Source organism: Balearica regulorum, chromosome 3 (genome assembly GCF_011004875.1).
Source record: "Balearica regulorum gibbericeps isolate bBalReg1 chromosome 3, bBalReg1.pri, whole genome shotgun sequence".
NCBI classification, from domain to species: domain Eukaryota; kingdom Metazoa; phylum Chordata; class Aves; order Gruiformes; family Gruidae; genus Balearica; species Balearica regulorum.
The window spans coordinates 116,567,950-116,584,127 of NC_046186.1; the positions used below are offsets into that span (position 1 = coordinate 116,567,950).

A 16,178-nucleotide genomic window follows, 5' to 3' on the forward strand; every position below is an offset into this window, starting at 1 on the left:
CTTTGCTCTGCAGGATCAGGGTAGGGGTCAGAAGGCTTTGGTTGCTACTTTTTATTTAAAAAGACTGAGATTCAGGTGTGCATTGACTCAAAACAAGAGTTTGGCTCTAAAAAACCCCATCCAGGACACTATTGTATCATGGAATTGCAAGGGGAGGGCTCTGCGCTGTCTTCTGTAAATACAATTCTCACGGCTTGGTTTCTCTTTAGTAGGAGAGATGCTTCTGTCAGGAAAAAATACCCTCACTAAATAAATAAATAAATAAATACACCCTCAAGATATTAAAAAAAAAAAAGAGAGAAGAGAGAGTAATTGTTTGTCATTGCTTTGCAAGTCAGGTTTTGGTCTATTCTTGTCATAGCTATCTGAAGTGTGTTTACATATAGTTTGCCTTTCTGGTATTTTGTGCTTGCACAGACCTGATCTCCACCTATTTTGTGTCAACAGTTGCTGAGGTTGGTGTGGAGCGATTAACCGTTGCGAACTGAAACACCAACGCGCGGAGAAAGGTGCCCTCAGAGACCCTCTCTCGCACTTACATCAGGCGCTAGCTCCGGGCTGCACCTGCATGAAACAAACCGCGTGGTTAAAAAGTCCGCCTGAAATATTAAAAAATGGGACAAATTTTGCCTCCTTCTTGGCTAAAACAGTTTTCTCAAAAAATGAAACACAGCCAGAGGCGCAGGGCGAGGACGTGCTTTCGAGGGCGTGCGTTTTGCCCTGCCTGCCCTGTAATGATTTCGGTGTAAATGATGTGTGGCTGGCTATAGCAGCATTAGTGCTAACGAGGCTTCTGCCTTTTATTTTACTTTTGAAAAAGAAAAGAAACAGCAGCAGATGCTGCTGAAAAAATATTACTTCCGCAGTTCTTCAACGAAATCTAGGTCATGTAACAGTTTCATGGGTTATTATTTTTTTTCCCCTGCCCAGGCACTGTAGTCCTTGTGCCTTTTTTGGCTAATGATAAAGTGCAATAACTATCGCTCCTTTTTAATTCAGATTTATCCCAGAGATGTCTGACTTCTCACCTGGTTTATAAAGGTGGTTTATATCGTCTGGGGGGCTGATCCCTAACCTTTCTATGTCCCGTGGTCTCACAAATTCTTTTTATCTTTGACATTCCTCTGACCTCCCCGTGTGTGTTTTGTTTGCATTGTTTTCTGAGGATGTCTCTTCTCCTGCCCTGAATAAAATGCTGTCAGGAGTAGGATTATAAGCAAAATGAATTACTTCACTTAATGGGAAATTATGTTTAGATAAAGTAGATTACAAAGTAGGTTATTAGTAGTGGTTAGAAAACAATGTTTTGAAGTAGGATGTCTTGGGGGGAAGTTCGTCCAGAAGTGTGGGGCTGTTTTTCAGGTTGGCTGTGACTCAGAGTTGTATCTTTTGTGGTTTCTGGGGAAAAAAAATAAGGAAAAAAAAATTTCAAACCAGTTTTACAGATCCCCACATCACACGAAATACACCAACGTGCTCGTGTGTGTTGTCTCGGTAGCGGTGTGGAGGATGCAACCACAGGAATCACAGCTTCCCTCCTCTGCCCTGAGCCAATGTCTTGGGGTATAGACCAGAGCGATGTCAAAGAGTATTTCGTGTACGAATCACAGGTCCCCCATATAAGGGTTCATTATGTTTTCTCTTTGGGGGCTCCAGGGGTGTTTTCCCCCAAGGATACTTGTCAGGGATTTTGATTTGGCCACCCTGAGTTTGCTTGTCCTTGTCCCACAGGCTGGAGGAGCTGGTGGGGGGTTTCTGGGTACAGAGACTTACTCAGTACTCCTTAAGTGGCCTTCTGTAGATGAGGAGGGTGAGGAGATCCGTCCAGGAGCACAGACAGAGCATTTCCTAAACCAGCAGCCAGATGTGGGAGCAGCATCTCTGCTTTTGCTTGGACTGGAGGACCGGGCACAGCTTCCAGCTCCCACGCCATATCCATTATAGGTAGGAGTGAACAGGGAAAAGCTGTTTGGACAAGGCTCCCAACTTGATGTATGGAAAAAGCCTTGGATCTCAAAGGAGGAACCCCTGTGTTTAGAACACTTGTGTGGCAGGAGAAAGCTTGGGGATCGTGCAGGCACCTCTCAAACAGTACATTCCCTTAAATAAGAGGTTATGCTGAATTGACAGAGCACAAGGAAGTTGCTGGAAGAGAAAGGAGTGTTTTCAGTGTAGTAGCCAGTATTTTGCTGTCAGTTCTCACCATTCCCAGCATAATCCATGCCATCAGGCAAGACTCAGGTTGTTGGTTTGAAATGATCTGCCAAAGACAAGCCGCCTACGGAATCCAGACGTGCTCACCTGAAGGTTCAGATGGAAAAGCTGAGGTTCAGAATCCCCTCAGAGCTGGGAGAAAACCCCAAGCTGGGAGATGTGCATCACAGTCTGGGCTGCTCTCAAAGCTTGCAGAGACCCTGTGCACCCTCTGCCGCAAGCGTTTGGGAGCTCCTGGGGTTTGTGGCACCGTCTGCACCTTGAAGCACATACATCTCTATCCCAGCAAAGACAGTGCACTATATGGTGCTGAGACGAATCGCTCTCCAAATCCACAGTGGAACAGAACCCAGGCAGCATCAGTCCTTGGGCAGGGGGAGCATTTTTGTGGGAGGCAGGATTTTGGCTAGTAGCGTGTTGTGTACGCAACTGCAGTGCTGTATGGGGTCCAGTGCTGTCCCGGGCAGGAGCTAGAGCAGCCTTAGTGCTGCTCTACTAGATGAATCCTTGCCATATTCCTTCAAGGCTAATTGTGGCACACGGAGATCAGCAGAGTACAGCTGCGCTGGGATTTGGGAGCAGGGAAGAGACAGGAGGTCAGCTCCGCTGGCGCTTTGCCATGTAAAGATTTCCCCTTACATCATCTGGCTGCCGAGGGCGAGTTTACATCTGCTTTGCACCCCGAGGGAGTTGCGGTGTCAGGGAATGAGGTTGCTGCGAGCCCTCCCCGGTGCAGCCGAGACACGCAGCACGGCCTCTGCTCTGGCTCCCTGGCATCAATGGGGAGACGCCGGACCCGGATTTTCACCAGAAACTTTCCATGTCAGCCGAGCTTTTTGGAGGACTGAGTGAGATTTGTGGATGGGAGGGGAGGAGGAGGAGAGCGTACCAGAAAGGCCAACAGCAGTTTCGCCTGTGAGATGGGAGGGCACTGAAAATGGGCAGAGCAGGGAGCATCTCCAGGGAGCCCTTCTGTGGGCACATTGGCTCTTCACTCCTCTCTAGCGAGTCCCTCCCTTGTTTTTCATTCAGAACTAGCTAAATAAATACAAATAGCCTTTAGCTCCATCCTACTGGGGAACAAGGAAAATTTTGCAAGGTGGGAAGAGTGTTTCCTGCCCAGCTTACTTCTAGAGAGACCCATCAAGCAGCCACCAGCCACGAGCCCTGTGCAGAGATGGGGCTGGGGGAGTGTTTGAGCCAAGGGAAGAGCAGAGCCAGGCGTTTGTGGGTCTTACCTTGATGGAAAGCCATCAGCCCTCCCTTCTGCACTGAGAGCATGAGCCACCGCCGGGCTCGCTGCCACCTCGAGGCAGTAACCTGGTGTCCCATAGGGCTGGTGGCAAGGTGCTCCCCCAAACCCGGTCTGTTTATTCGGAGGCAGGATGCATCCCATGGCAATTTGAGAAGAAAGCAAGCATGGTATGGAGCAGGAGGGGAAGCAGGGCTGAAGGGCTTGGGAGGAGAGCAAGGACAGGAGATGGCCAAAGGTAGAGCTGGCGCGTGTTGGGCTGGCCGAATGTAGGGCAGAGCCAGCTCTCTTACAAGGAGCACATACCTGCTCCCATCTCTCTGCTTTCTATTTTTGCACTCGATATGCTCGCTACATTAGCAGAATTGGCTTGCGAGAGATTCAATAGCACTCTCCCGCTTTAGAGCAACGTTTTTGAATGCACAACATGAATCCATCGGTGGGGTCACATAGTAATGCTTGAAGTCAGAAGCTATTTTTAAAACTAAATTGCAGAACCACACATGGCTTTCATTAGTGCTTTACATCAAATTTGTCAGCTAATTAGTGGTTTTTCATCACTAGTTTTTGCATAGTATTTTATTTGTTCGCTCTTCAATATTGTCTTGCGACACCCCCAGCCCTATATACAGTCCCTGGTGCTGCCAGCAGAAGAGGGAGGGAGAGGAGAGCTTTCAGGAGACCTTCCTGGTTCTCCTGATGGATGGACCCGCTGCGTTTGGAGTATATTCCAATATTACGTGTCTGGAGTGGGCGGTTAGCAACGCATGTACTCTCTTCCCTCCCTACCTCCATTTAGTGTTGTAAATGATGTATTGCAGTCCTGAACCGTCTTCGGTTCGGAGGAGGAGGAGAAACCAAGAAAAGTTGCCAAACATGACTTCATACGGTTTGACTTTAAATTGAACAAAGTTTCTCAAGTGTCTTGGATTTTTTTTTTTTCTTTACAAATAAAGGGAGTACAGAGAGCATGGATTGCTAATGACTGGTAGTTATGGGTCATTAAGCTCACTAACTGACTTCAGGATCAGAACTTTCTAATAACGGCAGTGAGCGCTCTTTTAACATCTATTTCTCATTTTAGGGATGGGGAGATGTGATTACCATTCAAAAGTCTGCAGTTATTTTTTCTGTTCATAATTACAGAAGGAGCTTGCTATTTTTAAGGCTGTTTTTAAAATCTTTGAAAGTATTCGGTGAAATAATTTCTGAGTGTTTTTTTTTTCCTTTTCTTTAACTGACTCCTTTAAAAAGCTCTGGAAAACAAATACACAGGAAAAAATGAAAATATGTTAAAATAAGGAATAAAGCAGTTACTGAAGTGTAATAATCCTGGTTTATAGCACACTTTCCATTTAAATTGTTTTTATCAGAGATAAACCTGTTAAGCGTTGAGGAATTAAGTGCTGAATAGAGAAGGTTGTTTTGCTGCTCTGTAAATGAAGGATCCCAGTATGCAGCAAGGAGTATGGCTGGTTTTACAAGTGAATTATTTGCCGGTGTGAAGGGCTCCGGTTACTTTGGCATCTGTTATAAAAACGATGATTGTTTGTTGTCAAGGGGGATACTGTTTTTTCAGGGCAAGAGACATTTTAGCAGTGGGCTTTGTAGGTACTGTGCGCTTTCTCATCGTCCTTACGCCTGTTTTGCTAGAAGGAGCTCAAGGAGAAAATGAGGCAGAGATTTTCGGGAATTTCTTGGCACTGCTAGTGATGCACAGACTTCTGGCGTGCGGCACTTTGGGACAATATTGAGAAGGAGCAGCCTGCAACTCCCAAGTATCAACAGTTAGTAACGGTGTGAAACTCTCCTCATATGGGAGGGCTGCGGGGAGAGAAAAATTCAATATACCGCTAAGTCTCAGCATCGCTTTTCAGACAGCTGGTCCTGGAAAATTTCATTCAAAGACTGCAAATTGGAAGTCCCCACAATCGCTCTGTCGATTCTTGAGCAAAGGTGACTTTGGAAATTCATGACAGCGGAGGAAGGTCTTGTTTTATTCACTCAACAGAAGTGAAATACAAGGGGAAGGGAGAAAGACCAGATCTGTGCGGAAAATGTCACTCGGGCTGTAACCTGAGCCTCAGCAAACTGTGCCTTTTGGAGGGTTTGGTGACCCTCCGAAAATCCTTGCTCTCTGGCTGCTATTATTGTAGCCAATTTCCAACTAAAATAAGTCTTTTGTCATCACCAGCCATGCCGCCCCTCGCTGAGAAGAAACAAAACTTGTGCGTGGCAGCGAGGGCGGCCAAGCTGAAGGTCAGAGTGCAGAGGCAGATTGCTGCGTCCCCGGGGCCGGGGCTGGATCTCACCCGTGGGACCGGGGACGCACCAACCGGGGAGACTGCCAGTCACCTCTGGAGACAGACCCCGGGCGAGAAGCCTAAGAGAAAACATCCTACTAAAATGCAAATTGGATAAAGGAGGGTTTCCTACTTCTCTTAAGGGTTTTGCAGGTGGAATAGCTGGGTTTTTCTTGCTTTTTGGGACACAGCGGAAAGCGCAATCTCATGTATCCATAAGGGCAAGGAAAAGTTAACTCGAAAACATAATAAATACTTTAAACTTCTGTGTTTGCCCAACTGTTCAAATGTTTCCTCCATGCCAGATCCTTCCCTTGCAAGTTTTAAAAAAAAAAAAGGAAAAAAAAAAAAAGCAACGCAAAGCACTGTTTTGCAGAGTCCTCAGCTCTCCTTGGTTGGGGAGATGGGTACAACTTGTACACTGAGGGATCTCACGCTGTTTGTGCTGCTATTGGTTTCACTTTTTGGGGGGAAATATCCAAACCAAAAAACCCCTTCCACATCGGAGCAAAGGTACCGATGGATAGAGCACTGGCATGGGGAAAAATACTTCCGGCAAGTCTTGGAGCCTGTGCAGGTCTTTACTCACATGAGTAAGGTTATGCGGCTGTCTTAATCATTAACTTAAGTTTTATGCCGAGTCGTATTTTGAGAATGCTCCATTTGAGTTGCACTTAATACACAAATATCTTTTTTAGGTCTTGATTCCTCTGAACTTTTAAAGATTAAGTGATTTAAGGTTTCTTTCTCTTAAGATAGGTGAATGTGAACACATGGGAAGAGGGGCAGCGAGATTTTTCCTATTAGCTTTTCTGTTCCATCATTTTTGCTGGTGTTACGTCAGCCTGGTGCTTTGGAAATTCAAAGAGTGATCAAAAGATCTTGGCCCTTCTATCACAGAAAAAAAACCAGAGAGTTTGAAGAAATTATCCCCATGCCTGTATGTTTCTGCAGCGACAGCTAATTTGCAATTTTGCTTGCAAAGATTTCTCAGATGTGATTTATAAACATAACAGTACTGCATTATGCTCTCTCAAGGCAAGCCACATTAATAGTTTTAATCTGATGGGTTCTTACGAATTCCAGGTTTGGGATGCAGGAAGAAACTTGAAAGTGAATACTTTCTTCTTCTTCTTTTTTTTTTTTTTAAATGCATAGTGGTTTGGAGTCTACTATAATGCAAAGTAAAGCGTTCTTTTACAAAGGCAGGGAGGATGGGACAGAAGGTTAAAGGGCATCCTGGAAACAAACAGCTGGACCAGTTTATTTAAACAGATACAAGGATGGGGAGCTGACCTCCGTTTGACTTCTAGTGGGAGGAGCGAGAATGTCATTTTATTACTTTGCCCAGAAGGAAAATGTTCTTGTGTCTGAATTTCCCCCGAAGACATCCAAACACTGCGCTGTTTGGCAGAATTGCTACTTATAGAAAATACTCATACGAATGCGTAGGAAGAAGATAACTGTTAACTACCTGTGTGTAAAATGTTCTTAAAGCAGATATCCCAAGCGATAGCGTGGGGCAAACAGGTGAGAATGTGTTTTACTGTAGGTACGTCTTGTGGATAATTATTGGTAAATTCTAGCTATATAGTTTATTACTCTAGCTATATAGTTCATTATTATGAGACACCCTCCCTCCTTCGTTTGTAGTTTGGAGGAGAAGGAAGAGAAGGTTGTGAAGTTGGGGTGTGCGTGCTTAATGTTGCTCAGGGTTTCTTTGGGGTAAAAGCTTTTGGCAAATGAAGGTTTTGGTGATCAGCCTATCTCATGGCTACCAAAAACCTGCCATGGTAGCAGAGCCTGGCAATCAGGCAGGAGGATGGAGTAAACACAGCAAGAGCCTGCCAGGCTTGCAGAAAGAAATGGCTGTGGCACCGGGGCTTTGTGTTGTTGTTTTACTTAGGAGAGTTACTGCGAAAATTGCTTTCTGCAAATGCAGATTACAGATATTAAACAATTTTCTAATTGGTCATGGAGCTAAGGCAGCTAATGGGGGAAAAAAAGCAGATTTTTTTTAATTGCTTATTTCACATGATGTTTGTGCTACACCTGTGCTTATAATGAGAAAGGAGAATTAGTCTAACCTTCTGCTCACATGATTCTAATTTTCATGGTTTGTACAAGATAATGATAAACTGATTTGCAACACCGTTTGCTGGAGTTGAGGATTGTTTTTTTTATTGGAAATGTGTACAAAAATTGATCCAATACTGTTGCTGACATAACGTGACCTAGTTCAGGTGTAAGGTTTCCAGATCGGTACCCGGAATTGGTACCTTTGAGCCCATTTTGTCAAGACAGGTTTGATGAGGACTCAACATCTTGATTAATTTTTGTGAGAGTTTGGGTAATGGGAGTCAGCCAAGGACGGGAGATAGGAGGAGAGCGAAATCGCTGTGCTGGTCTTTGATGAGGGCAAAACCAAACAGCATGGGGTGCTGGTTTGTGATTCTTCTCCCTGCCGGTGTAAGGGAATGGGTGGGCAGAGCTGATTCCCACGGGAAGGTCCTGGTGGCTTTGTCTCTGCGGTAGGAGAGCTCCTGCTAAGCCACCCCAAGCAAAGGCAATGAAAACAAGCACCAAGTAGCCCTTTGTAGACTTTCCCATTGCGTTTTGCAAGTGTGGTGTGGTTTTACTTATGCTCACGCTTCTTCCTTCACTAGTAAATATTGTCGAATACACATTTTTATTATTCGTTTTCTCTCTCGTAAAGCGTGTAAAGTCTGGTTATGAGGCTTTGCTGTGATTAAATCTCGATGGAGATGTTTTCCAAATGGTTTTTAACTAAGCTCTCTGATGAGCAAAACCGCAAGAGAAGTTCTTCCGAGGCTCTTCAGACAGGTTCCCAGCCATGGTTTCGACCCTCCTGATTTTAGCGCCACGAGGACTGCCCGCAGAGGAGACCGGGGCACATGTGATCCCTCTTCTTCTTCTGTTTCGCTCCAAATTGCTTTGAATATTCCTTTTCCAAATAAGCATAGCAAGACTAACTGAGGCGAAGAGCTGCAAAAATGCATGGAGTACGGTTGCAGATGGCTATTTTTAAAAAAGACTGTACCTTTTTTTTTTTTTTTTTTTTTTTTTTTTATTTCCAAAGATCTGCTTTTCATTGTTCGGGGGGAATTTTCAGTAGTCCAGTAATTACAGTTTAACAAGATGTTTGCTGTAAATGGTCAGGCCTAGCTGGAGAAAACAGGATTATAAATTCAATTACTGTAAAGCTATGACCTCGCCTTGACCCCTCAGACTTTGCATAAAGAGAGAGGGGGGGAAAAAGCCCACCAAGAAATGGCTAGGAGGAATGCACGGCTCTGAAGTCCCCAGCAGTGTGACTTAGCGGTGATAAAACTCCAGACGTTCCCTCATTTGATGGGGTTCTGCCATCACAGTTCATTATCTTAATAGTGGGCATTAAAAGGGAATTAGGTTTGCAAGAGGTAGGGGCAGGTTTTGATAAAAAAAAATTGGAAAAAAAGAATTCGGAGGACATAAGGCAGAAATGGCACTAATGAGGGGGAGGTAGCAGATGCCCTCACGAGCATCTCGCCGGCTTCACCCGTGGGTTTTTTTTTTTTTGTGCCCCTTTCTGAATTGAGAAAAGCGTTGCTGGTATTGTTTCCTGAAAACTCAGCTAATTCCCCCATGAAAAGATGAAATGGAAGTGTCCGACTGTGGTAAAAAGCAGGCAAACATAAATCAGCTCGGAAACCCCAAGCTCGTACTCTCAAAGGTCATCGGGGTTAGAGGTTTTGCAGTATTTGCATCCATGCTCAGCCCGATGGAGAGCGCCGTGGCAGGGTGAGAGGGCTTGGGGATGGGTGGAAGTCGTCCCTTCCATAACCGTTTGCTTTCCTCTTTTTTTTTTGTTGCAGGTTTATTAATGCTAGAAGAAGAATAGTTCAGCCCATGATAGACCAGTCCAATCGAGCAGGCAAGTCCCCAATAGTAACTGTATTCAAGTCACGCAGGCGAAAACCATCCTCAAGCCATTCACCGGGAGGTCCATTACCTGGTAAATAAATGAGAAATGAATGCTGGGAGTGATTGACAATTAAAATACAACCAGCTTTGTTTCATTAAAACCCTAATCATTTTAACATGATGAAAATATTTTGGGGAAAAAAAGACATTGAAAATTAAAAAAAAAAAAAAAAACACCTCAAATGATCCGCTTCGTGACCGGACTTTCCGTACACGTTCGGAATTAAAGTTATTTTCTTTTTTTTTTTTAGTAGTTGTTTGAGTTTTCCTTCCCAGCTCTTTCTGCTCCTGTGACCACTCCCTGGTGCATGGCTTGGTGTGGAATTGCTGTAAACTTTATTACCTGTCAAAAGGGCAAAGGGGTCAGAATCGCTTGTGGGACTCAGTAAAGTTCAAAGACATTCAATGAGGTAGAGCTTTATGTGCTTTAATAACCCAAGGCAGCTTACTTCTGAAGCCGGCTTTTAATGTACAGTTAAAACCTCGAGTTCAGGTATAGTGGTACTTGTATAGGGTCCTTTTGTCTGTTGTCTCTTCTTTTTAGTAGCTGTCTTTTGGGATTGCTGAGTGTTTGGGTTTTACTTCAGGGGGATTTATTTTTATATATATTTTTTTTAAATCTGAAGTTTTATCATGTTGGTTCTGTCTGGGGTTTTGGCTCACAGCTCTGTGTGGGTATTTACTATCGAGGAATATAGCCCATTACTCTCAGTTGGTTTTGTTTTCCAAGTCTCGCTGCCAAACTATCCAAATCCATCATTGTGCAAGATGCCTTTGGGCCACGCTTCCTCTTCAAGTACATTCGATTATTTTGTCATTAGAGGTAAATATCTGGCACGGACGTGTTCAGATCCTGCTCTTAGAAAGGCACACGGGCGTAATTTAACACACTGCGATTTCAGTGTGACTATTCCAGCCATAAAATCCAGCTCCCATACAGGTCTTTGCATTGACGTCAGCAGCGGCAGCAGCTGGAGCCGGGGCTCCTCGTGTCTTGAGATTTCGGATCGCTAACTTCATTTCCAAACTCGCAGTAGGAAATTAAGCCAAAACTAAGCAAGCTTGTTAGCCCAGCCGCTAAATTTGAACAGGAGACTTTTTTCCCTCTTTTTAGTGCCAGCATCGATAGCCATCTCACGCAGTCCGGCAGGGGGGGGGGTTCGTGTCTTGACGCCATGAGAAGGGGTGACCCTTTTGGCAGTCACTAAAAAGCAATATTCTGTGCTTTTCCAGTAAGTCAAGGAACACCCTATAACCCCGACGGGCAGCCGATGGGAGGTTTCGTGATGGATGGCCAGCAGCACATGGGCATCCGAGCGCCAGGTAAGCCCCGGGGGAGTGTCCCCCACCCATGGGTGACCTTGGTCGTGCCACCGCAGGTAACCGCACCTCCGCCCTCCGCCGTCTCAGCTGCCTGCCTTGCCTCGCCTGTCTTCTGCCTGCCTTCAACACCGCCGAGGGAAACCAGGCATCTTCTCACTCGAGCGGTCCTGGACCCCCTGCCGTGCTGTGTTTTGGAAAGGGGCTTTTGGCACTATCTGTTGACTTTGCTCATTCTCTGGCATCTTCTTGGATTTTTATCTCCCTCTAGGACCTATGAGTGGAATGGGCATGAATATGGGCATGGAGGGGCAGTGGCACTACATGTAACCTTCACCTAGGTAACCAATGGCAAAGCCAGGGGGAAGTAAGTACAAACGGGGTCTTTGTTCTCACTTTGTCCTAGGGATATTTGTCTCCTTGCATTTCCCTATGTTCTCCCTGCCCATAGCCTCATGCTTGTTCCTTCCTTTCCATCCATCCATCCTACGCCTGGGCTCCTTCGGGTTTCTGTCCCTCTGGTTCAGCGCAAGCTTTCCAAGCTCCCAAACCCCCCGTGCGCGCGCGCGCCGTACATTGACGCCGCCGTACATTGACGCCGCCATACATTGATGCTATTATCCATCCCCGAGCACATGACAAAACAAGAAGCAGCCGGGGAGGTGGGGGAGCCCGTCGTCTTGGCAACAGACTGATTTGCAAAATGTAAGCGGTCTGCAGCAGCGCAGGGAGAGGAAAGAGCATGTCCCCAAAGTGTCATAAATCTGTCTAACCGCAGTTGATGCATGAGTTACATTTCTCCCGCTAACCTGCAAGACACCAAAAAAGCCAAACAGAGACTTCTCATAGGTAAAAAAAAAGTAAAAATAAACGGCGGCTTCACTTAGTTGCGTTTTGGAAAGCGATGGGCGAAACTTTGATTTTTTTTTTTTTTTCAAGTTTATTTCTCTTTGTCTGTCCGTCATAATGGGATTACGTGTGGCAAAGGAAAAAGAGAGAATACAAAATAGAGGTGTGCGCAGCAGGCTATGGAGCTTAGCCCAGGCTAATTGACTATATCCAAATTAAGTATGCCATCACTTGCAGTGTGACAAATGGATTTGACTTATTCAGTATACAAAAATAGAGATCATTAATGCAATCTTCAGTGGCAGGCCTCGTGAAGAAAGCCTAGAAAAACTGTCCCAGTTTTTTTTTTTTTTTCCCCTCTTGTCTTTTTATAGGGGAAAATACATTATACAAAATTTTGTTGTTTTGGTTTTTTTTAAAAAAAAAGAGTAAAGCAGTTTGAAACACCGAGGCACTGGCACCACGTTTAAATGGAGCCTGATTCTGTTCCTCTCGCTCTCTTTCCGGAGTTAAAAGCAGTTATTTCGGCATCCTTGTTGTGCCCCAGCCTATATTAACGTAGGGCTTGAAGTTACCCAGGCCAAGCGTATTTCATAGTCATCTTCTCTGGGCGCGAGTCAAAACTAAGTTTTAACAATTAGCTGTGAAAACATTCCTCGGAGCTTGGGAATGCAACAGCCTTATTACCTCATCATGGAAATTTCTAGCTTAGTTAATTTAAATATTGTTTCTTAGTTTCTGGGTCAATTAAATTTAAATGATGTATTTTATGCTTCATGACCAATTAAATTAATAGGTTATTACAAAAAATATTATCATCTTTTTTGATTAAAGAGCTGTGAGTACAGTATATTTTATAAGCAATTTTCATTAGTTCAAAACTGTTCCTTTAGGCTAGATTAAGCAGCTATTCATTGCTAGAGCCTTGAGACCTGATTCCAAGGTGTTCGGCGCATTCACAGCGCGCTCTTACTTAGAACTAAAGCCAATTGAACCTACTTAGCAATAGCGTATGCCTTTCACCCTTGATGATTATGGAGCTTATAGCTCTCCGAAACAATACACCTGTCAGTTCCCATCAGCTACAGCAATCCAAGCAGAAGGCAGAGGCCCACGGAAAGCAGGAGGTTTTATTGTTTTAGGTCCAATTTTTTTCTTATTGTTCTCCCAAACCCACTGAAAGGTTGACTGAGTTGCGCGTCTGATTTTTTCGGACAGAAGTGAGCAAGGGGAAAGAATTAATTGATAACTGTTATTGATTACATATATATTTTTAATGTGTTTAAAAATACAGGTTTGATTTAACAATTGTCCTTAGTAATCCTATCAATTTCGGCTTCATACGAGGCCTTTGTTCAGCGATGTACGTGCTTGCTGTATAGCGTCTGTTTGAATGGCACAAATACGTGGGACAGATTCCAAGTGATCGGGCTCGAGAGCTAAATAAATAACTGTTGATAAACCTCGACGCCGATTTAACCCATCTCTCCTCCCAAGCCCCTCATTAACTACTGCGGATTCCCCGCCTTGTATTCCCAGCACGCTTTTACAAGTGGGGTGACGAAGGCGGGTAGCTGGAGCAAGGCCACGGGGGATGGAGCCCACCTGAGAGCCCTCCTCACAGGGCTTCCCCAGCTTGGTGCCACCACCCCGTGTGATGCCAGTCGTCATCAGGCTGACTCTGCCTCCAGCGTGCTTCCAGATGGGAAGCATCTCCATCGCATACGTTTCCAACCATAAAAGCAGAAAGTGGTTTTACCTCCCGAAACTCGGCATTTGGCGGGGGGGGGGGGGAAATGCTCTTGGGGGTTTTTTTGACCTGGGAATCGTTCCCGTTGCCATGGTTGTGAGTCCATACATAGGCTTGGATCCCACAAAGGCAACTGGACTCGCGCGTCCATGACGCTGTGTCCCACCTTTGGCTCGAGCCCGGCCTTCCCGTGCCCAAGTGGAGGAGCTTCACGGCCCGATGTCGGTAGCTGGTCCCTACCACTCACCGCCGCCTCTTTCTCTCTGCAGGGCTGCAAAGTATGCCAGGGGATTATGTATCTCGGGGTAGTCCAATGGGTATGAATATGGGACAGCCAAGCTATACCCCACCCCAGATGCCCCCCCATCCTGCTCAGCTGCGTCATGGCCCCCCCATGCATACCTACATTCCTGGACACCCTCACCACCCAGCGATGATGATGCATGGAGGACCACCCCACCCTGGAATGCCCATGTCAGCATCAAGCCCCACAATGCTTCATACCGGCGAGCCGGCAGTGAGCGGACAAGTGATGGACATTCATGCTCAGTAGCTTAAGGGAAATACGCGTTGTCTGCAGCGACGGTAGATTTCAAACATTGTCTTTCTGCAATGACTATGGAGTTCTTGGCGTCAACTTTGGACCAAGGGACGTTCCGATTCTTCACAGGGACCCTGAAAAGCAGGAAAACACCAACTGAAGTCAACTTCTGGGGACATGCTAAATACCTATATAAGACATTAAGAGAACAAAGAGTGAAATATTGTAAAATGCTATTATACTGTTATCCATATTACGTTGTTTCTTATAGATTTTTTAAAAAAAATGTGAAATTTTTCCACACTATGTGTGTTGTTTCCATAGCTCTTCACTTCCTCCAGAAGCCTCCTTACATTAAAAAAAAAAGAAGCCTTACACTTATCCTGCAAATGACAGAAAGGGCTTATTTGCAGGATTTTTAGAGCATTAAAATAACTATGTCAGGCAGAAGAATCTTTCTTCTATCCTAGGATTTCAGCCATGCACACTCTCTCTCTCTCTCTCCTCTCTCCTCTCTCCTCTCTCCGTCTGTCTTTCTTCCCTTTCTGTCCCTTTCTCCCAGTTCTCTCTCCCTCTCTCTCTTTCTAGCCTGGGGCGTGAATTTGCATGTCTAATTCATTTACTCACCATATTTGAATTGGCCTGAACAGATGTAAATCGGGAAGGATGGGAAAAACTGCAGTCATCAACAATGATTAATCAGCTGTTGCAGGCAGTGTCTTAAGGAGACTGGTAGGAGGAAGCATGGAAACGGAAAGGCAGTGTATTTGAAGCCTAATTGTCACATCAGAGCATCCTTGTCCCCATGCAGCAACCACCACCTTGTACATCACTTCCTGTTTTATGCAGCTCAAAACATGGACTGAAGATTTATTTTTAATATGTTGACTTTCTTTCTGGGCAAAACATCGGTCATGTGTGCATTTTTTTTTTTTTTCCATAGTCCCATCATGGAGCATTTATGTATACATTGTAAATAAATTTTGTGCAAAAAGGACTGGAAAAATGATCTGTATTATTGCAATTTTTTGTAAAAGTAGCAGTTTGGTATGAGTTGGCATGCATACAGATTTACTAAGTGGGATAAGCTAATTATACTTTTGTTGTGGTTAAACAAATGCTTGTTGATAGCCTTTTTCTATCAAGAAACCAAGGAGCTAATTATTATTAATAATAATCATTGCACACTGAGTCTTAGAGTTTCTGATTGAAACAGTTTGGATTGTATAATAACTCAAAGCCCAGTTGTAGTAGTTTGAGTGCAGTAATGAAATCTGAATCTAAAATAAAAACAAATTATTTTTTGTCATGGTGACTCCACTGCTTGCAAAATTTGTTTCCTGCCCCCCCCTCAGTATTTGTAGCCATTCTATCCCAAATTGGGAGCCGAGCAGCAACAAAATTGAGCTAGCTCCGGAGATGTACCTGTCACTTGCTGTTTAAATATTGGCTTCGTATTTAAAGAATGTAAAAGTAACGCTATGCTGCATAAAGAAACTTTCTCGGAACTTGCACTGTAAATTGTCAGGATGGGAACTGTTGCCTGTTAATAAATGTAATATCATAGGGCATTTTTGGACAGAAATTTGTAAATAGTAGTACCCCCACCACCACCAAATTACAGTTCTAATACGCAGTTTAAATTATTTCAGCCACTGACATACTACATTCCTCTCTGGAACCGAACATATTAAGGAAGGAGGAAAATAAAACTTGGAAAACATTGCTGGAGCAATGCAAATTTGTAAGTAAAAGTGGCGTGCTGGTGCGAGGAGCTGCTGGACCTGTGCGAGCGGAGGCTGGTGCAGGCCGTCCTCTCCTCATTAACCAATTTCCTCGCCCAGCTGTACTTTCTGCACCGCAGCCAGCGAGTTAGAGAGCACCGAACGGCCCGGGTAGGCTGCGATACCTTCGCGTTTTCTTTAAATAAAATCGCAGCTATATATATAAAAAAATAGAGTCTCC

The 16,178-nt window shown here is 44.7% G+C and overlaps 2 protein-coding genes across 10 annotated transcripts in view; one reads left to right on the top strand and one right to left on the bottom strand.

Annotated features, from left to right (window-relative positions):
• The window catches only part of MEIS1 (Meis homeobox 1), a 212,431-nt gene extending 196,909 nt beyond the window's left edge, over window positions 1–15,522 (top strand). For 4 of the 9 annotated variants that reach the window (XM_075749706.1, XM_075749707.1, XM_075749702.1 and 1 more), the window contains 3 exons: window positions 9,645–9,707; window positions 10,991–11,076; window positions 13,942–15,522. In XM_075749706.1, the coding sequence (XP_075605821.1) occupies window positions 9,645–9,707; window positions 10,991–11,076; window positions 13,942–14,225 (433 nt within the window). In that variant the 3' untranslated portion in view covers window positions 14,226–15,522. Of the gene's footprint in view, window positions 1–9,644; window positions 9,708–10,986; window positions 11,077–11,344; window positions 11,441–13,941 lie in introns of all 9 variants that reach the window. The other 5 variants (XM_075749709.1, XM_075749711.1, XM_075749710.1 and 2 more) reach the window with 3 other exon arrangements.
• The window catches only part of LOC142601226 (uncharacterized), a 409,261-nt gene that overhangs the window by 310,741 nt on the left and 82,342 nt on the right, over window positions 1–16,178 (bottom strand). The window lies entirely within an intron of this gene.